Below are 22,003 nucleotides of genomic sequence, written 5' to 3'. Positions count from 1 at the left end.
GAGAGGGAGAGCATTCTGTGGTCCCCTGATTTGGTCCTGTAGGTTGTTGTTTATTGCTGTTGTGCTTATTCTTGCTTAAATGTAGTTGTCGAGCCGGTTGTAGTTGTTGAGAAGTAGTCCTTCTGTTGTTGTTGGTCATCTAGCTGTCGTTTCTGTAGTCGTTTGTAGTGGTGTGTAGTTCTAGAGCAGCCTCTGGTTGAGGATCTCCCAGATCATCAGCTTCCTGAAGAGAGGCATGTGACACTGTCTAAAGGTGAGAGGCCGTCCTTGAGCGATGTAGTCAGCGTATTTACAGGCAAAAACTCCACAGTCACTGCCATTCTTCTGCTGGGGGATCTCACTTGCCCTCATACTGCCTATGGTCCACTTAGAGATGTCCAGCTCTCTGGCCTTCCTGGCCTTGTGCTCCTCTCTCAAGTACAACAGTAACAAATTGCAGATATCGTCATGTCTCTGGCCCATAGAGTCATAGGCCCTTACTGTTCTGGATTTAAAGTCAATCACAGCCAGAGACCAATGGACTCCCAGGTGTAATGGAACCAGGATGACGTCATACAGGAAGAGGTCAACAGCCTTTGTCCAGCGTCTCACAGCCGCATGGCCCCCTTCCTGTCCCCCTCCCCTACCATGCAGCTTGGGGAAGAAGAAGGTGCTGAATGAGTAGACCCTGAGCCCCCCTTCTTGCCCCGGCGTACGTGCCATCACTAGGGACAGGTAGAAGTTAATCACCTCATCGTTGAGCCAGCTGCCCTCCTGTAGTGTAGCCAGGTCTCTCTGTGTAATGCGTAGTTTAAAGGCAGAACTAAGGACCAGGTTAGGGTCCCTTTGACCCAAAGCACGGCTCACCTCTACCACCATCTCTTTGCTTAGTCGGGGGAAGTCCTCATCACTGTGGCGTGTGTGTGTGGTGTATGCGTTGGTCTGGGTTGGGATGGTTGACTCTTTGTCTACCAAATTGAGCCGGGCAGCAACCTCCGCTGAGAGGTCCATCTCCTCTGCTTGCTTTGTTGCATCACTGGTAGGTTGTGTGTCCACAGCTCCACTAAGTGGCTTACTAAGAACCACCTACCCTCTCCTGTCTTTGACCTGTTTGGTTGAGGACACATCTCTCCACTTAAACACATTGGAGTTAGCTCTTAGGGGTCCTGCCTCTCTGGTCATAGTCTCACAGGTCCTTCCCAAGATCTCCCAGATCATCAGCTTCCTGAAGAGAGGCATGTGACACTGTCTAAAGGTGAGAGGCCGTCCTTGAGCGATGTAGTCAGCGTATTTACAGGCAAAAACTCCACAGTCACTGCCATTCTTCTGCTGGGGGATCTCACTTGCCCTCATACTGCCTATGGTCCACTTAGAGATGTCCAGCTCTCTGGCCTTCCTGGCCTTGTGCTCCTCTCTCAAGTACAACAGTAACAAATTGCAGATATCGTCATGTCTCTGGCCCATAGAGTCATAGGCCCTTACTGTTCTGGATTTAAAGTCAATCACAGCCAGAGACCAATGGACTCCCAGGTGTAATGGAACCAGGATGACGTCATACAGGAAGAGGTCAACAGCCTTTGTCCAGCGTCTCACAGCCGCATGGCCCCCTTCCTGTCCCCCTCCCCTACCATGCAGCTTGGGGAAGAAGAAGGTGCTGAATGAGTAGACCCTGAGCCCCCCTTCTTGCCCCGGCGTACGTGCCATCACTAGGGACAGGTAGAAGTTAATCACCTCATCGTTGAGCCAGCTGCCCTCCTGTAGTGTAGCCAGGTCTCTCTGTGTAATGCGTAGTTTAAAGGCAGAACTAAGGACCAGGTTAGGGTCCCTTTGACCCAAAGCACGGCTCACCTCTACCACCATCTCTTTGCTTAGTCGGGGGAAGTCCTCATCACTGTGGCGTGTGTGTGTGGTGTATGCGTTGGTCTGGGTTGGGATGGTTGACTCTTTGTCTACCAAATTGAGCCGGGCAGCAACCTCCGCTGAGAGGTCCATCTCCTCTGCTTGCTTTGTTGCATCACTGGTAGGTTGTGTGTCCACAGCTCCACTAAGTGGCTTACTAAGAACCACCTACCCTCTCCTGTCTTTGACCTGTTTGGTTGAGGACACATCTCTCCACTTAAACACATTGGAGTTAGCTCTTAGGGGTCCTGCCTCTCTGGTCATAGTCTCACAGGTCCTTCCCAAGATCTCCCAGATCATCAGCTTCCTGAAGAGAGGCATGTGACACTGTCTAAAGGTGAGAGGCCGTCCTTGAGCGATGTAGTCAGCGTATTTACAGGCAAAAACTCCACAGTCACTGCCATTCTTCTGCTGGGGGATCTCACTTGCCCTCATACTGCCTATGGTCCACTTAGAGATGTCCAGCTCTCTGGCCTTCCTGGCATTGTGCTCCTCTCTCAAGTACAACAGTAACAAATTGCAGATATCGTCATGTCTCTGGCCCATAGAGTCATAGGCCCTTACTGTTCTGGATTTAAAGTCAATCACAGCCAGAGACCAATGGACTCCCAGGTGTAATGGAACCAGGATGACGTCATACAGGAAGAGGTCAACAGCCTTTGTCCAGCGTCTCACAGCCGCATGGCCCCCTTCCTGTCCCCCTCCCCTACCATGCAGCTTGGGGAAGAAGAAGGTGCTGAATGAGTAGACCCTGAGCCCCCCTTCTTGCCCCGGCGTACGTGCCATCACTAGGGACAGGTAGAAGTTAATCACCTCATCGTTGAGCCAGCTGCCCTCCTGTAGTGTAGCCAGGTCTCTCTGTGTAATGCGTAGTTTAAAGGCAGAACACAGGACCAGGTTAGGGTCCCTTTGACCCAAAGCACGGCTCACCTCTACCACCATCTCTTTGCTTAGTCGGGGGAAGTCCTCATCACTGTGGCGTGTGTGTGTGGTGTATGCGTTGGTCTGGGTTGGGATGGTTGACTCTTTGTCTACCAAATTGAGCCGGGCAGCAACCTCCGCAGAGAGGTCCATCTCCTCTGCTTGCTTTGTTGCATCACTGGTAGGTTGTGTGTCCACAGCTCCACTAAGTGGCTTACTAAGAACCACCTCCCCTCTCCTGTCTTTGACCTGTTTGGTTGAGGACACATCTCTCCACTTAAACACATTGGAGTTAGCTCTTAGGGGTCCTGCCTCTCTGGTCATAGTCTCACAGGTCCTTCCCAAGATCTCCCAGATCATCAGCTTCCTGAAGAGAGGCATGTGACACTGTCTAAAGGTGAGAGGCCGTCCTTGAGCGATGTAGTCAGCGTATTTACAGGCAAAAACTCCACAGTCACTGCCATTCTTCTGCTGGGGGATCTCACTTGCCCTCATACTGCCTATGGTCCACTTAGAGATGTCCAGCTCTCTGGCCTTCCTGGCATTGTGCTCCTCTCTCAAGTACAACAGTAACAAATTGCAGATATCATCATGTCTCTGGCCCATAGAGTCATAGGCCCTTACTGTTCTGGATTTAAAGTCAATCACAGCCAGAGACCAATGGACTCCCAGGTGTAATGGAACCAGGATGACGTCATACAGGAAGAGGTCAACAGCCTTTGTCCAGCGTCTCACAGCCGCATGGCCCCCTTCCTGTCCCCCTCCCCTACCATGCAGCTTGGGGAAGAAGAAGGTGCTGAATGAGTAGACCCTGAGCCCCCCTTCTTGCCCCGGCGTACGTGCCATCACTAGGGACAGGTAGAAGTTAATCACCTCATCGTTGAGCCAGCTGCCCTCCTGTAGTGTAGCCAGGTCTCTCTGTGTAATGCGTAGTTTAAAGGCAGACCTAAGGACCAGGTTAGGGTCCCTTTGACCCAAAGCACGGCTCACCTCTACCACCATCTCTTTGCTTAGTCGGGGGAAGTCCTCATCACTGTGGCGTGTGTGTGTGGTGTATGCGTTGGTCTGGGTTGGGATGGTTGACTCTTTGTCTACCAAATTGAGCCGGGCAGCAACCTCCGCAGAGAGGTCCATCTCCTCTGCTTGCTTTGTTGCATCACTGGTAGGTTGTGTGTCCACAGCTCCACTAAGTGGCTTACGAAGAACCACCTCCCCTCTCCTGTCTTTGACCTGTTTGGTTGAGGACACATCTCTCCACTTAAACACATTGGAGTTAGCTCTTAGGGGTCCAGCCTCTCTGGTCATAGTCTCACAGGTCCTTCCCAAGATGGCTGCTTTGTGTGTGTCTTGTGGAAGTGTACGACCCTGTGGTTTAGTTCGGGTGAAGGGAAGAGGTTGGTTCTTGCTGTATTTCTCAGACACCATCTCCACCAATCGTCTGTAGTGCTCCCGATTAGGGGTGGGCATCGACGATCGATAATTGATCGATAAGGATCTTGGTCGATCACAAAATAAAACATTTGGTCGATCACAAAAAAAAATTTTTTTTGTGATCGACCAAATGTTTTATTTTGTGATCGACCAAGATCCTTATCGATCAATTATCGATCGTCGATGCCCACCCCTACTCCCGATCGCTCTCCTTTCGTGCCTCCTCTACAGCAAGGCAGGGCCTATAGCTGCGGACAGGGCCGGGTAGATCTGGGTTGGGGGGCCCCGTTCCCACCCCAATGCCAAGAGGGGGCCAGGAGGGCAGCAGCTGGAGGGAGCGTCTCTGAGTTCTCTCCTTCGCCTCACACAGCAACAACCCAGTGTGTTTCCTCGACAAAGGATTAGAGGAGCTCTGCAGATGGTTTAGGCCACCCATCTCTCTTTCAGGTGGGAGAATATAAATAAAACAAGATTTATTGTAAAATAGAAACACAAACAGGTTTCCTAGAAACACATGAACTGAAAACTACTCTATAAAAGAAGAGCGAAATGAATCTAATGTATAAATGAATGATAAAGTAATTTAATTAACTGACCAAGTGGTAACCAGGGAGGCGCTCCTCCGTGTGGAGCTCTGTTCCACCTGAGCGGCACGGCCGGGCGGGCTCTTCTTCCCTGCTGTCCCCCTCGCCGCCTCTTTGGAAGTGGATGCGTGTGAGCGCCTCCCGCTGTGCCTGGCGGGGTTCTGGCGAAGCTGGTACTGATCTTTGGAGCCTTTGCTGCGGTCCACAGCGGCACGGAGGGTGTCTCTTTCACTCATTCCACCAGCTGTCTGTTTCTCCATCCTCCAATCAGAGCTGCTCATCCATGAGGTCTGGAGCTCATCTATTCCCATCAGGCTAACAGGGCTCGTCTGGGTCCCACTGACTGGGCTGTGCTTGGACATCCATATGGAGCTGGGGAATGGGGTCAGGAGGTGCCCAGCCTGAAAGCAGGAAAATGTGCCTTAAAACAATGTAGTAAATCAGCTAGCTAGCTAGACATCAGCATACTAGCGAACTTTTGTTGTTGGTGGTGACGCATAGCAGACTGATGATATTCCATGCTTGCTGGGTCCTCACCTCTGCAGAGAGGGAGACTGTTCGCAACAGCAAACAGCCCACAATCAGAACTGCCTCTCTGCTGCTGGTAGGACATCAGGCCACTGCAGAAGGACCTTGGGACCTGAAAAAGAGAGGAGACCTGTTATCTGTGAAATGAACTCCTTGGTCGACCCCCTGTATCGGGGTAGACCTGACTTGTCTCTGTGCCATCACCCGGCTTGCCAATGCTCTCCAGTATCATCAGGGATGCAAACTGGTGATGGCCCAAAAAGGTGACAACATAGGAAAATTGTTGACCTATTTTGAGGTAAAAAAAAAAAAACGTCTAAAAGGTGACAAGTTTGCACCCCTGAATTCATCTTCTCTTCAACAAGAGTAGATATGCTACACAAAGAGCATGTGGATGCATCAAATGTTATTGTCGACCCCTGTGTCGGGGTAGACCTGACTGTCTCTGTGCCATCACCTGGCTTGCCAAATGCTCTCCAGTATCATCTTCTCTTCAACAAGAGTAGATATATCTTTGTATATACAAAGAGCATGTGCATGCATCAAATGTTATTATCTAACTGACGTGATCCCAGGTTTCACCTCTATTTATAGTCTACGAATGCTAGTATGCCGTCATCCGTGAATCCTACAGTATTCTGGTGAACATATGGATGTCTGTGCCATCACCTGGCTTGCCAATGCTCTTCTCTTCAACAAGAGTAGACATACAAAGAGCATGTGCATGCATCAAATGTTATTTTCTGTGCCATCACCTGGCTTGCCAATGCTCTCCAGTATCATCTTCTCTTCAACAAGAGTAGATATATCTTTACAAAGAGCATGTGCATGCATCAAATGTTATTATCTAACTGACGTGATCCCAGGTTTCACCTCTATTCATAGTCTACCAATGCTAGTATGCCGTCATCCGCCTGTGACATCACAAATAAAGTATAATTGAATTGAAAGACAGTTTTGACTTGTGGCGCAGAAGGTGGGAAGAGGCTGGTTCTGGCTGCTCTGGTCCTCAGGACCTCTGTAGGCCAAGGATTGACCTATTTAATGATGTCGCAACAGCAAACAGCCCACAATACCCAGAAGGACCTTGGGACCTGAAAAAGAGAGGAGACCTGTTATCTGTGAAATGAACTCATAAAGTATTCTGGTGAACATATGGAGGACAGTAGCTCTCTGCATTGAACAAGCACTCGTTCCCACTGAAGCCTCCACAGATGTACACCTGGATGCCAGAGGAGCCCAGGTGATTCACACATCCCTATGTATCCACCTGAGTGTACCCTTGTCACACATCCTTATGTATCCACGTGAGTGTACCTTTGTCTATGTATCCACGTGAGTGTACCTTTGTCTATGTATCCACGTGAGTGTACCTTTGTCTAGGTAACACATCCCTATGTATCCACGTGAGTGGACCTTTGTCTATGTAACACATCCCTATGTATCCACATGAGTGTACCTTTGTCATCCCTATGTATCCACATGAGTGTACCTTTGTCTATGTATCCACATGAGTGTACCTTTGTCTATGTATCCACGTCAGTGTACCTTTGTCTATGTATCCACGTCAGTGTACCTTTGTCTATGTATCCACGTGAGTGTACCTTTGTCTATGTATCCACGTGAGTGCACCTTTGTCCGTAGCATTTTTTCTTAGAAATGGAACAGGTGATTCAACTTGAATGGTCACACAGCTTAAGACTTGTAGGATTAGCTTGCAGTATAATACATATATATATATATGTTACGGTACATGTGGGAATACGGTACATGTGGGAAAACTAGGGTTAGGGTTAGGTGCTAGGGTGCTAGGGTGAAGGTTAGGGTTAGGGTAAGGGGTAGGGTTAGGGTTAGACATGTCTCTAACCTCTAGACTACCCCCCCCCCCCCCCCCCCGCCCCTAATAAGGCATGTTCTTATGTGTCCCAGCCATCAGCTGTGTCCTGACCTTGTCATGAAGTGTGGCGGCACTGGAGTCGCTCCTCTTCTCATGCATTGGAGCTATGAGGCTCCACTGGTTGGTCTCTGGCTCGTAGCACTCTGCGGTGTTGAGGCGCCCGTAGGCGTCAAAGCCTCCTAATGCGTAGATGTGGCCATGCAGCACCGTCACACAGACGTAGCATCGCCGCGAGTGCATGGGCGCCACCTGGTGCCAGGTACATGTGACGGGGTTGAACTTGCGTACGTTGTTGAAGTAGTCTATATTGTCTATATTGTCAAAACCGCCAATGCAGTAGACGAAGCCGTTGAGGTACGCAGTACCGTGGTAAGCCCGGGTAAACCCAGCGGTCGGCCCTCCTGTCATACGCCTCGATGACATTGGTCGGGCTGCCTTCACTCCAGCCCCCGATAGCCAATAGGATGGCGCAGGGCATACGAGGGCGGGACAGTGGGTTACTGAAGCTGGAGTTGGAGGGCCCGTTCATGGTGAGATCGTACATGGCCCTCAGGGCTTTGAGGATGACGGGTTTACAGTCAGTGCTGTCCTTCACCAGTGAGTTGGTCTTCACTTTGTTCGAGAAGTAGTCTGGGTTCATTAAGGCCAATCGCACCTGGTCAGGCAAGGACAGAAAAAATCTGAATCAGAATCGATTTTATTACATCGTACTGTACAAGTACACAAGAGTACAATTCTTTGGCTTTGGTTCCTCAACATTGACATTGCAGCATTCAGATACAAAAAACACAATGATAATAATAATAATAATAATAATTATTATTATTATAATTATAATAATAATAAGTAACATATGTAAGTAAAATAAGCAGCCCTAGATTGATGAATATATCTAAATAAATAACAATAACGTCAATAGGTTAACTGCAGAAGCTTCACCAGACAAGAGAGCCCCGTTTCGCCTTGGTGCATAGTCTTACGTTAGACACACACACATTCTGTTATGTTTTTTAAGAAACCAGTAAGCATATGCACACAGTTATGTTTTTAGGATGCACAGATATTTTGATAGTTATTTTGGGTGTATTCTACGTGCGTTCTAAAGCACTAATTGGCCAGTTAATTGATCTTCAAACACATTCCCTCCTGACTAGGTCAGTAGGCCCTATGTCCTTATCAGGATCGCTTGTGTAAACATCACTGTTGCCAGGCCCACAGACTCCCATGACTTGGGATTCGATTAACTAGTTAAAATCCAGTATAGAAGAATAGACTTATCATTAATCATTAGTTATGATAGTATAAAATCAGTATAGGAAAATAGAATATCATAACAGCAGGTACAAAATGGTTGTTAGCACATAGGCAAAAATAAGCAATCACTTCTAGTTATTTTAATACAAATCCCCAACACTATTGGTAAGAAATGTTTTCACAGATGGTCAGACAATCTTGCTAATATTCCCTAACGATAGGTTGAAAACCTGTTAAAGAAATAAACAAATAAACGTTACCATACAAGGACATATAATAGGCTCTAATCATCATTACCATATTACATTTTTTACATGTGACGATCAGTGGCGGCTGGCCGATAGAGGGCCACCTTCACTTCCTAGTTGCGATTTGTAAAAGTTTTTTTTTTTAAATATACATTGTTTATTCACAAAATGCGGCTGATATTCTGTTGGCGCCTATCAGCATTCATTAAAAATCCTCCAATACAATAAACATTTTTATCTGTGTGTGTGTAAAATTCACTGTTAAAATTAGGGATGCTCCGATTTATCGGCCACCGATTTAAATCGGCCGATTTCACTCCAAATGACTCGATCGGTGATTGGCAAAAATGGCCGACCGCAAAACCGATTTATTTTATTTTTTTCTGGGGAAGACAGAACTGAACAGAAAACATAGGAGGACGTAACAGTATGTAAACCATGAAGGCCACGTTTATGATGTCTTATACAGCCATATCGACTGACTTGGGCTTCAGGCCCTAACTGGGTGATAGGCCAGACTTTTACTATGCCATAAAAATGGGTCTGTTTGCTTGGTGCCTAATGGATCAGAGCTTTTGTCTAAAAAGCAAAAAATATGTAGGCTATCCAGTCAGTAGGCCTACAGTTATGTATTTAAAAAAAAATCGGTATCGGTTGATCTTGAGGAAAAAAATCGGTGATCGGTATTGGCCCCAAAAATCCAGATCAGAGCATCCCTAGTTAAAATACATAGCGGGAGGCGTCGGGGCGCCGGTCAATGCCAGTCTATGGCAGGCCGAATACTTTTCGCTTACACGTGAGCTGTAGCAGCGCTCCAATTGGCTGTCTCTATTTCTTGGCCGGGGCGCAAAAATGTGCGTCCTAAATATCCGGTTGTATATCCAGCATAAGATGTGGTGTCATCTTTCATTTGTCTTCCACTTCCTACTTCCGGTGGCGCTGCTCTGTAGCGACTCGGGCCGGTCACGCCGGTGATACGTTTGCTTCAAGTGTTTTTATTTGTTTTGTTCGTTTTGTGTTTTGTGTAATATGTCTATTGGCAACATTCTACTGCTGGTCTTAATTATCAGCGGCCGTCTCCGCTGCCGTGCGACCAACACGCAGGGGGAATATGGAACTATACAGCAAATCACATACTCCAGGGAAACGCTGCTGTCTCTCCGACCACCCCAGCCACTACCGGACTTTGTAAACAAATTGAACAAATGGATTAGAAGGAGGCATCTTTTGTTCCCAACTTGATGATATTGCAACTGGACCTATTACCGAAGTCAAACTTGTGTAAGTAAGTGAATCATCTGTCCTTCAGTCATGATAGGAAAACCAAATCGATGCTGGGAGAAGGAATGGCAGACTGTATTCTGATTGTATCTTCTATGCTCTTTGTATGTTTCTATGCTCTTTGTATGTTTCTATGCTCTTTGTATGTGTCTTGGTGTAGGAGAAACGTAGGACCACGTTGGAAACAAGTGTTTCGGTACACGTTGACGTGTAGAAACTGTAGAGAGAAAATTTTAGAAATTGTAGAGAAAACTGGGGGGGTAGAGGTGATGAAGAGGTCTGTACAGGGGGGGTAGAGGGGATGAAGAGGTCTGTACAGGGGGGTAGAGGGGATGACGGGGTCTGTACAGGGGGTAGAGGGGATGAAGAGGTCTGTACAGGGGGGTAGAGGGGATGAAGAGGTCTGTAGAGGTGGGTAGAGGGGATGAGGAGGTCTGTACAGGGGGGTAGAGGGGATGGAGAGGTCTGTACAGGGGGGTAGAGGGGATGAAGAGGTCTGTACAGGGGGTAGAGGGGATGAAGAGGTCTGTACAGGGGGGTAGAGGGGATGAAGAGGTCTGTACAGGGGGGTAGAGGGGATGAAGAGGTCTGTACAGGGGGGTAGAGGGGATGGAGAGGTCTGTAGAGGTGGGTAGAGGGGATGAAGAGGTCTGTACAGGGGGGTAGAGGGGATGAAGAGGTCTGTACAGGGGGGTAGAGGGGATGGCGAGGTCTGTACAGGGGGGTAGAGCTATTCTCATGCTAAAATCGACTGTAAATCCAGATTTTAAAGTTGATATTCTTCCCCGTGGAGCATGCCCCCATAACCTGTGCCCCACCCAAAAATGTTAGCACCAGCCGCCACTGGTGAATATTACCAAGATTGCCACATAGAATTAGGATCTGTTATTTCCTATTCCTTGTATTGCATTTACATAATATCAAAAGCTGAATGGTGCTAAGATAGAAATGCCGTAAACAATGTGTATTTTAGCAAACAAGTAAATAATAGGCCATATGTAATTAGGCAAACAAACAGAACAGAGGGTCACCAAAGCTAGTTATCAAATTCTAAACAAATAGATAAATCGTATACACTAAACAAACATTCTTAGCAGGTTGCCGTGACATTGTGTCGGCTATGAAAATATCAAAAACGCAGCAAAACGCCGGCAAACTGCGATACACCACAATTCATCGCTGCACCTTCCCGGTTCACAATTACACCGGATACAACCAAACAAATACATCCAAACAGAATTTGTTTCAAACAAGGCACATCAACATACCAATGTTGTCTCCGGAGTCTTCCACTATATTCGAGCAAAACTCGGTTTAAAGTAAATTCAAGCGTTTTTCCATGCAGAAGAGGCATGCTTTGTTTCACCAGTCAATCACGTCGCTTGGCTTGAAACACAATGAGACACGGCAGCGCGCGTCCATCCCCTCATTAAAAACACCTGTGCTCTCAACTCAGGTGCCCATTCCGCTCAGCGCTGCTGCCCCCGCGAGTGATACTCCTCCCGGTGGCACAACAACAGTACTGCATCCCCCCCATTAACCTGGGCATAGAACAAACTACCCAACTGAGGACATACATTTTACTTAACAATAGGAGATGATACATTTGTTTAGAAACGAAAATAATAAACTCATTGATTAAGTCATATATGACTAGACGCACATCTGATTTTATGAATCGTTTATGAATCCACTTGGCATACTCTAAACGGCATTATACGATTATGCAAACTTGCCATATATAATTTATGCAATTTATCTATATATACAATTAAACTATAAACGATATATATATAAGTAATAAGAAAGTAATTATTCATTGTTACTGAGTAATACTACAAATAAAAAAAATAAAAAACACCAGCATCTGTAAAGGAAATGGTTCTTCTAGAAGTCAATACAGCTAATACAGTTGAGAGTGCCGTCAGATTTCAGAGTCAGATACATCCCCTTTTCCTCTCTGCAGAAAACTCTCAGCAACGAGCATCACAGCAACAGAATACAGTGACCAAGACAGAGAAGTGATCTAGTACATCTCTGTTCCACATGGAGAACTCACTCATACTGGTTCTCATTATGGCCTCAGGTGAGCAATATCTAATCTAATTATATATTCTAGTGCTGTGTAAACATAATAAAATAGATCATAATTGATTTTATTATGGTAAATCAGTAAATATCAAGTTTTGCTGTTCTGGGCTGTCCTATGGTCGATGTAATTAACAACATTATAGTGTTTTGCTTTTTCTCTCATAATTGTGTTACTGTTTTTTTTTTTACAGAGCTGATAGCTGAGGATTCCATTTCTCCTGTAAAACATGTAGTCATCAGTAGAGAGAGAGAAACTGTGACACTGAGCTGCACTTATGAGTCAAACTATGAAGGTGTTCACCTTTACTGGTACAGACAACATCCTAACCAGGCACCTCAGTATCTACTGTATAAAGGTGCCAGAAAACTGAGCTATGCTAAACATACGTCTGATAGTCGTTATGAATCTCCAACGTACTATTACTCAACTGCACTTGTCATAAAGCGTCTAACCCTGGCAGACACAGCTCTCTACTACTGTGCCCTAGAGGTATGGGATGAATAAACACAGTGATACAAAGTCGCTAGGAGGCTGTACAAGAACCCTGCTGACTGAAATGCTTTGTTGTGGTCTGGATCAGAATCAAACATTAAACCACAATCTGATATCATATACCAGAGGGTTAGAGGCATCAGACAACTGTAGTCACACCTGGAGGAGCAGTCTTGTCTTGACAAAAGTTGATCATGATAGACAAATTATTGACTTTCTTTTTAGGTGAACTTCAAAAGATTTTTATTAATGTATGTACTGTAGAAGTAACTTCCTGCTATTTATTGATGGTACAGCTGTTAACTCAGAGGGTTTGTGGGAGTGACTGTGTGCCTCCTCCTCCTGACAGCAGAGGTAGTTGCATGGCAGAGAGCTAGACATGTCATACCCTGCAGATCAGACAGTAGAGTTGAGAGAAGCCTCTGTCCCATAGCGGTGTTGATCACAGGAACATCCTCAACTCTTATCTGTCACATTCTACACCATGCTGTTGCTCACATCAATCTTACTGATTTCAGTTCTTGTTGGTAAGTCACGCTTTTTTTTTTTATCTCTGTGAATTTGTATATTAAAAATATTTAATTCTTGATTTTATAACAGATTATAAGAAGAGATGTCAAATGAGTCCTAGTAAATTATTTGTTGCATTATTGTAAGTTTGATCAATCCTATTGTTTACTTTCCTTGCATTAGAATAATGTCTCTTCTTCTTCTTCTTCTTCTTCTTCTTCGTCTCCTTCTCTCCATCCCAGGTGATTCGTTGGAGGATGACATCACTCCCTCCAGCCCTGAGAAGTATTCTCTGGAGGAGGGTAGCGGTGTCACAATCTCCTGTAAATACACAGTCAAAGCTGATAATCTCCTGTGGTATCGACAGGATCCTGGATCAGCACCCCAATTCCTCCTCCTCATCACAGCTACCTCAAACCCCATTATAGTTCCAGCAACTCCACCACCAAGACTGTCTGTTAACCTGAATGAAGAGAGAAACCATCTGTATCTGACGATTTCCTCTACTGACGTGACAGACTCTGCTGTCTACTACTGCGCCCTGCAGCCCACAGTGACAGAAAACCCAGAGACACTGTAAAACCTCCTATTACCAAAGAGAGTGTTCTACTCTGTTTCCCCCTTTCATTATAGAACAGTGACACCTAGTGGAGAGTTGAGGACAATACAGTGCATTGGCAACAAGTTGTCTCACTGAAGCCAATAGGCAACATTCTATTGTGTTAAAGGGGAGGAGCTCAACATCAGTCCCAACAGACAGTGAGCAGAACAGATTCACCTTTAAGAGTGAATGTCCCAAGTGAAGATGACTCTGGTTCAGCAAAGCTTCTAGTCTCTCTATCTGACACAGTGCTTTAGCTACGATGCTGCTCTATTCAGTGATGTTGTTTTGCAGTCTTGTAGGTAAGAATTCACTCCTTGTCAATTGAACATGAGGAGAAATACTGAGTGTATATGCTGCTGGAATACCAACTAGCCTACTACTAAATGTATTATATATTAATTTTTTTACATTTTAGTTTAGTATTTAGCAGACTCTCTCAACCAGAGCGTAATACAGTTTGGGTTTCTAGATACATATTAGACAGAAATAATGTGTATTTACTAAACAGCGTCATACCTCTCCTCTTTCACAGGTTCAAGTGTTGGAGAAGATACAATCACCCCACACAGAGATGTAGTGCATGCTATGGAGGGTAGTAGTGTTAACATCTCCTACAAGTACACCAGCTCATCCACAACTAACAGTCTGTTATGGTACCGCCTGAACCCTGGATCAGCACCACAGTTCCTCATTATGGAGTACACAGGACAGGTAACCAACCAACCAACCAGGACTGAACATCACACATGACAAAGACCAGAAACGTGTGGATCTGGAGATCTCCTCTGCTGAAGTGACAGACTCTGCTCTCTACTACTGCGCTCTGAGGCCCACAGTGACAGAAAACCCAGAGACACTGTACAAAAACATGCCAATTGACACACATACATTTAGATGCAGGTTTGCTGTTCAGAATGATCTTGATCCTTATCAACAGAGAAATATCAAACAGGGCAGATACAGTGCTGTAACTTCAAAAGTAAATCAAGCTTGTATGCAAACACAGTTACAATAGTGTGTGTGTGTGTGTGTGTGTGTGTGTGTGTGTGTGTGTGTGTGTGTGTGTGTGTGTGTGTGCATGCGTGTGTGTGGTTGGACTGTCTACTCAGCTCTCACTGTCTCTAGCTGTCAGTCTGTTTCCAAGCTTCGTCAGGATGTTGCTCATATTGTTTTTGCTCCTCTCAACATTTCTTGGTAAGTGCTTGAATATTCATGTTGTTAGAAGTAAGATAACATTACAATTCAATTATTGTATAAGTAGTTTTCGATCAGATAACTAATAATTCACATACAATTCTACATCAAAATCTTCTCATGAGGTGCATCAAATCCAGATTGTCAGTTTACCATTAAAACATCATCAGGAATAACTTTACAACATAATGACCATATGAATGTGTTGCAGATCATAGTCTTGAGGATTCAATACAGCCGGTGAGAACTGAGGTGAATGTCCTCCAAGGATCAGACGTCACTCTCTCCTGTAACTATGAAGGCAATGTCAACAACTTACAGTGGTACCGTCAACATCCCCGATCAAGACCAGAATTCCTGCTCTTAAGTGTAAGAGTAGGGTTGGAGTATCAGACTGTTTAGGGGTCACAGATATCATGGTTTTTAACGGGATAGTTCAACCTATTTTCATGATTAGATAAAAATGTATCTTATTTCACTATTCACCTCATAGTGAAATCCTATCCAGGAAACATTCTTGTGGTGAAGAAAGTGCAAATGCAGGTGCAAATGACTGAGTGGCAGACATTGTATATACTTCTGATGTGTTTTTTACCTGTTATTTCTGAAATGTCAAGTTTTTTTTTATTTTTTATGTTTGATTATATTTTCTGTTTCATATTTCAAAGTTTGCTTTCATTGTAATTCTGTATATTCTCACTTTGACAATAAATCTGAGTCAAACTTCATTTTCTTTGTATGATTTTCTTTGAGTGAGAAAATGTATAGAGGTGAATGGTTTACTTTTCAAAACAAGTGAGAAAACAGTTGAATTTGGATGGAATGTATACCTATAGTGATCTGTCAGTGAAATATAATTAGTTTTACAGTTTGGTACATGAGAAAGGTCAAATGGCACTGGTGGTGCCAAAAGTTCTCCAAATGGCACAATTTGGTGGTCCGTCTGGACATACCTGTACTAAAACCTCTCCACTGGCTCACATACTAGCTTCTAACTCTACACAAGTACTAAACATACATTGGAATACTGATTACATACAAAGTCCTAGCTCTGTTTGCTACTACACAGTAACATCTATTTTGATTCTGACATCCCACAGGTGTTAGCTTTCATCTGATACCAAGATTATTACAATGGCCCTTATGGTTGTGGAGATATTCTATATTCATTGTGGGCATGTCATTTCCTGCAGGTTATAATTCTGCTTCATTTTGTATTCAGTTAATTATTGATGATTGTATATCTTTGTCATGTGTAGAATGTTAGAGGAAGCAAGATCTGAGCATAATCCACACAAAACCTGAAGGTGGTATCCTGGCATTGGTATTATTTTTCAGGTAGTGGATGAGCACAGCGTGCCAGTAAAGGACCATGTGGACAGCCTGGCAGAGTAACCAGGCTGTCAGCACCATCCTCGGCTTGTGACAGGAACCCTGCTGGTGACAGGAACCCTGCTGGAATACGCTTAACTTGTTTATTTGTGTGTGAGTATGTTTTTTTGTGATTATTAAAATAACAAATGTTCTATTTCAAATATAAATCTTTCATCTGAGTTGTATTTGATCATTTAGACACATTGCTAATAGCAAGTGACGCAATGCACGAGAGAAAGAAACAGGTCTGATCATTTTATAACAGATCCTTTCTCACAAAGATACACATGCAACTTGAATAGAGTATCATACCTATAGGCCCATAACACAGTCTTTAAACATCATTAAAACAACAACTTGAATAAAGTATCGTACCTATAGGCCCATAACACAGTCATTAAACATCATTAAAACAACAGCAAGTGTATATAATCTTCTGTTATGTCACAAGAAGCAAGATGTTGGCTCAAGGGATCTAGAATTTACACAAAACAATACTGTTGTGGAAAGACAGTTCATCGCTGCAATATGTGCACACAATTTTGTTTTAGTTTTTTGGCTCAGTCATCATGTTGAAGTTTGGACTGAAGTGTACGTTGAAGCCCAAATCCAATTCATCCCATTCCAACACAGGTTGTGGTTTTAACCTTAAAATATCAAAATACCTTTTTATCAAATGGGGACACTCACTGGCAAGTAACACAACAAAAGTATTCATTTCATAAACAGTGTTTTCCACAGAGACATCAGCCAGAGGTGTGACACTATTTACATCCCAATAACCACTGTAATGAGCTCCATACCAATATTGTCATGAGCTGATTGACCATTTGGCTGGGTTTCTGTGGAATGTTATTAAAAAGGCACAACAAAATACTGGAAAGAAACATCTCACAATAATGAAAATTACAACAACGCACTACTCATAAAACATACATTAAAACAAGATCAAACATGACTATACACCCAACTACTGAAACATTCAAATGTAATAGCAAGGAAAAAAGGGGTTTGTCGATTTGATCACAGACAGGATGTCTGCTAGGTGCCTCATTCATCTGTAACACAAAGGACCCAGAACACTTGTAAAGTGTAAAGTGGTTTCAGCTGGGTCAGGCTATTCATTTGACTCCCAAGCATAGAGAGTGATCGACCCTGAGTCATCTGAATAAATTCGCTAGACAAGCCAATATATTGTAATGCAGTGGGTTTGGTGAGTAATCCCTACTGCTACCTAGTTAACTAAAATATACTTTACATTAATAGCAGGCTCACAAAACAAGCTGTGTTAGTTGACTAGCCAGTGTGTCATTGATTTTCATTGAAATGTATTCTCATTTTTCGAAATAAAAGTGCAAACATTAAACAGCTTCCACCCCACTGATGGACATGTGTTTGTGTTGATGAGAAGTGATAATATCTTGTCTTCCTTATTGTTGTGTTATTAGTATTTTTACCCCTCAGTAACCCCTCAGAACTGAGGTAGAGCTTTGCTTTGTATCTTGCTTCTCTAAGAGCTCTTAATAAACTGAGGAGACTTTGTTTCATCACATCGTGTACCTTAGTGGTAAGTTGTTGTGAGCCTAGCAACTCACGTGTATCTTTATTATGGATTAATTAGTAGAAATTACACGACAAGACACAGCTTTATGTCACCCCTCATGGTTGAAACTCACTTGATCCATATTCTAGAAGTGTTGCTGAGTACAGTGGTAGTAATCATGTTTAGCCTTGGAAGATTATTTGTGTACAATCCATTATATGTCCCTTTATGCAGTGCAGCAGTCTTTCACCACAATAATTAGGATATTAGAAGAATTATGTAGTTGCATATCATTTGCGTTACTTTATCCAAATGTAGTATTTCTAAATGCTTAAACAAGCTTTTATTTTTAAGAAATGTACCCGAGTTAAGTGGGCGGAGTTCCAGAACACAGCTCCGGAAGGACCCGGTGATGACGTCATCAAAAGACGACAACGTGTTTATAACATGCTTCATTCTACTCCTGATGTGAGTCCGTCGAGGTCGCCAGCTTGGAGGAAATTTATTTGATTTCTTATTTGTTAAGACTTCCGACAGGGCCGTTTGGAGCAGCGCCGGTATCTCCACATTGGTGAAAACGCAGAAATGTAAGTAAAACGTGTTCGTAGCAGCAAGTCCTGCATCGCATTGTTTGTTTCATTCGTCTCGTAATGGTGGTTGTTTCTTGAGGAAAGTTTAAATGAGGTGAACATACTAATCAGAAGAGATGTTGTATCTGTTTGATCGTTTCTACCGGAATACACCACGGATCAAACATATGTTCTGATGAGTATTTAGATTTCATATCAACATTCCACAAGAAAACGTTTTCGTCTGTCCTTTGTGCAACTCGTGTGAGGCCGTGGTTTGCAGTTGCAAAGTCACAATGTCTGCTCTGAATGAGGTCGAAATGGGATAGACTGGATATCAGAGTAAAGAACAGTGATATTCTAGACTTAATAGGGTGAATTTACAAAGGCTGAATAGATGAGTCGCTTTGAAAGTTGTTGACTTCTGTTAGTGTGTCGTGTCCTCGTTTCCAATCTAGACCTTATTTATCTATGAAATATTGCAGAATGTCATTTCTAGTTAGTCTGTTTAGTTGAAAGGTTAGATAGATATGATGTTGGAAAGATAGATGGTTAGACAGTCAGAGTTTGATAGATAGATAGATGGATTGTACGTTACAGATAGATAGAAGGTTAGAGACAGAGTCAGATAGTTAAATAGATAGATAGTATGATAGATAGATAGATAGATAGATAGGAGCCTGGGGTAGTTCAGTGGACCGGGTGGAGGGTTGGTGGACTGGTTGAGAGTGGTAGTGTCGGTTGTTGAAGAGTTGAGTGTTGTTGTGTATGTGTAATCATTGAAGTTGAATAGGTATCAAAACCGAAAGTCATAAAAACACGAGTTAGACGACTCTGCACGTTTTAAAGTTGGATTTGTGTGAAGAGCTTGTTTTCTCTCCCTAACCCTCATAAATTCAGAGAAGGAATTTAGCAATAGATGGTACCATTTGTTATTCAGGGAGACAGCCAGCCAGGAGGTAGGCTATTAATGATGCCCAGAGTAATCATGAGAAAGGCTTGGAATAGGCCTATATGGGGGAAAGAGTTAGCCTAATCACTGATCAAAGGGTTTCACAGCAACAGCCCCAGGATATTGAGCTGGGAGTTGGGGGCACTGTTACGTTTCGCTAATGGTTCTGTGTTACGTTTCGCTAATGGTTCTGTATGTCTACAATAGTGTCGGATCCAGGTGCGGTGTAAGTAAAGAATGAGACGGAGATATAATAAAATAAAGATTCTCTTTACTGAGACGTATGCTTCGCAGGTACAAACATAAACTCTTAGACGGAACAACAAAAGGGGAGCAGTAGGGCTCAGCACGTAGGTAATAATAATAAAGTGCACGAAAACTAAAGTTTGAGCAAAGGGCTCCAAAGGATGTACAAGGTTGCAAACCAGCAAACAAAGTCAAAGTTCAAATTACGTTCCTGGTAACGGATACGTGAAGTGGTAATACATACACAGGATACTGAAGCATTCCAGACGGGGTAACACAAGTGATCGACTGACAAGGGAACAAGGAAATGGGACACACCTATATACACCGACAAACACTCACAGGTGACAACAATCAACAGATAATTAGTCCAGGGCTGGAGCACTGTCGCTCTTCGACCAGTAGGGGCGATGGGGAGTCCTCTTCGCTGACCCCCCTTGTAACAGGGCACGGTATGTAAATGAGTATTTGGGGAGGGGTCCCCACTCCCCAGGAGAATTCTATAAGAGATGATATTTCTGAGTGCCTAGAGAGTTGCATCGTGAACTCGCTCAGGCCCCGGTCTGTAATAAAGGGCCTCTTGTGATCAGCAGCTCCGGTTTCTTAGATAGTTTTTATTGTTATTATTTGAAGGTGTTAGAGTAAAGTCTTCCCCAACAGTTATCTGAGTAGCAGCAGGTGGAAGAATTTAAACAAGTAAAGTAACATATACACTAACGTTAGGCCTGTATGCACAACTCCAACTCTGTCAACCTAACTTTTCAATTTGTAGTGTTTAAATGATCTATTATAACTGTCAAGATATCCTATACTGACCACCTCAATACCCACCATAATTGTATCTTATTAACCTTGGCTAGAGTGTTTGTCAAGGCTTCTTCTTCATTTCTTTATAATACTACTTTGCATATGCTGTCTACTGCCAGTCGCCCCCTGCTGGATCTATAACGGCATTGCATGGAAATGCTTCTTGAAGGGAGATTCTCAATGCAGCAAAGCAATCCTGTATACTATCCTGTACTGTGGCAGAATCCTGCATGCATTCAAAAGTATTTTGACAGACCACATGTCAAACTGTTCTTGGGCAAGTCACTGTACCCCAAATTGCTCCCAATGAGCGGGCTCGCGCCTTTCATGGTAGCTTGCTGCCAGTGGTGTGTGAATGGGTGAATTAGAGGCCATTGTAAAGCGCTTTGGAATAGGTCAGTCCATTTACCATTACCATTTGAGACACCACCATATTGCTTAGACTTTCAAACCCACCAGAGCCAGAGGGTGTAGAGAATTGGGTCTCGGCCCAGCCACTGCTAAAGACGCTTTACAACAGGGGTCACCAACATTTGTCCAAGGGCCAGAATTTTTCGAAGCTTACACTGTGGGGGCCGGACTTATTTTTATTTATTCTATTTAGGCATAATTAGCATATTATTGTTTAATATCTTCACTTTCTTACAAAATGTATGTTATTGATTTATTATCAGTGTTAACAGACTCCTGACACCTATACTGCAGCCAGCCACCAGGGGGCGATCAATATATTTTGGCTTCACTTCATTGTAATCATTTTCAGTTATCAATCAAGCAAAATGTCACTCTCAAAGAACCTGAAGCGTAAAATTGATGTGGAAAACGCAGCTTTAATGAGGAATGGACTGACGTACGCATTCATCTGCCAACATTTAGTAACGCAAAACCTGTATGCCTCATCTGCACTGAAGCTATTGAAAAACAATACAATCTTCGCCGTTACAATTATACAAGGCATGCAGCTTTCAGAGAATCATACCCTGAGGAGTCATACCCTGAGACCCGTCACAGAAAAATAGACTTAAAAGCAACTTAAAAGCTGGATATGGACATGCCAGTGGAATTATTAGCAGAACGTTATCTGAACGAGAGGGCAACTAGTGCATCTCTCCGGGCTGTCTGGGTTCTACAATCATAACAAGCCATTTACCTCATTCATGTTTTGACTGAGAAGTTATTTGTTATTTAAGTCACTATAATGTGCATGTGAAAAAAGAGCCTATAACACGAAATGTTAAACAAGAGCATGTGAAGAAAAAAAACACGAAATGTTAAATGAGTATATGAAAAAAAACAAAAACGAAATGTTAAATGAGAGCTATGAGTGTGTCCCCATTCTTGCATGCGAATAGGCGCTACGTCTGCCGAATTCCATTTAAAAGACGGGAATTAGTTTCAGCTTTGCTACTGCTATTTAGATGCAAGGTTGCAGCTTTGTGAATGAGTTAGGTCTGAATCGTCCTGCATTGGAAGAACGATATGAATCTATGCTATGGCCGCGTTCGTAAATTCGCTCTTAGAGAATCAGAGCGTCCACGTGACTGCCTCTAGTCCAATCAAATTACTTGGTTCCATGACGACGTTGAATCCAGTGTGCG

General features: G+C 43.8%; 2 protein-coding genes across 2 annotated transcripts; both read right to left on the bottom strand.

Moving 5' to 3' along the window:
- On the bottom strand, positions 1–7,879 carry LOC308171921 (sentrin-specific protease 2-like; the record flags this gene model as incomplete). Its single annotated transcript, XM_080546835.1, has 6 exons — positions 1–1,065; positions 4,009–4,246; positions 4,428–4,619; positions 4,827–5,215; positions 7,291–7,488; positions 7,598–7,879. The coding sequence occupies 6 exons, from the start codon at positions 7,877–7,879 to the stop codon at positions 181–183; spliced, it is 2,184 nt and encodes a 727-aa protein (XP_080402961.1). The 3' UTR covers positions 1–180.
- Positions 2,047–3,933, bottom strand: LOC308171648 (uncharacterized protein; the record flags this gene model as incomplete). Its single annotated transcript, XM_080546524.1, has 1 exon — positions 2,047–3,933. The coding sequence occupies one exon, from the start codon at positions 3,931–3,933 to the stop codon at positions 2,047–2,049; it is 1,887 nt and encodes a 628-aa protein (XP_080402650.1).
- Positions 7,880–22,003: the final 14,124 nt, after the last annotated feature.

Source organism: Nansenia antarctica, assembly GCF_963989245.1.
Source record: "Nansenia antarctica genome assembly, chromosome: 16".
Lineage (NCBI taxonomy): Eukaryota > Metazoa > Chordata > Actinopteri > Argentiniformes > Microstomatidae > Nansenia > Nansenia antarctica.
This window is presented reverse-complemented; position numbering and strand designations above follow the sequence as displayed.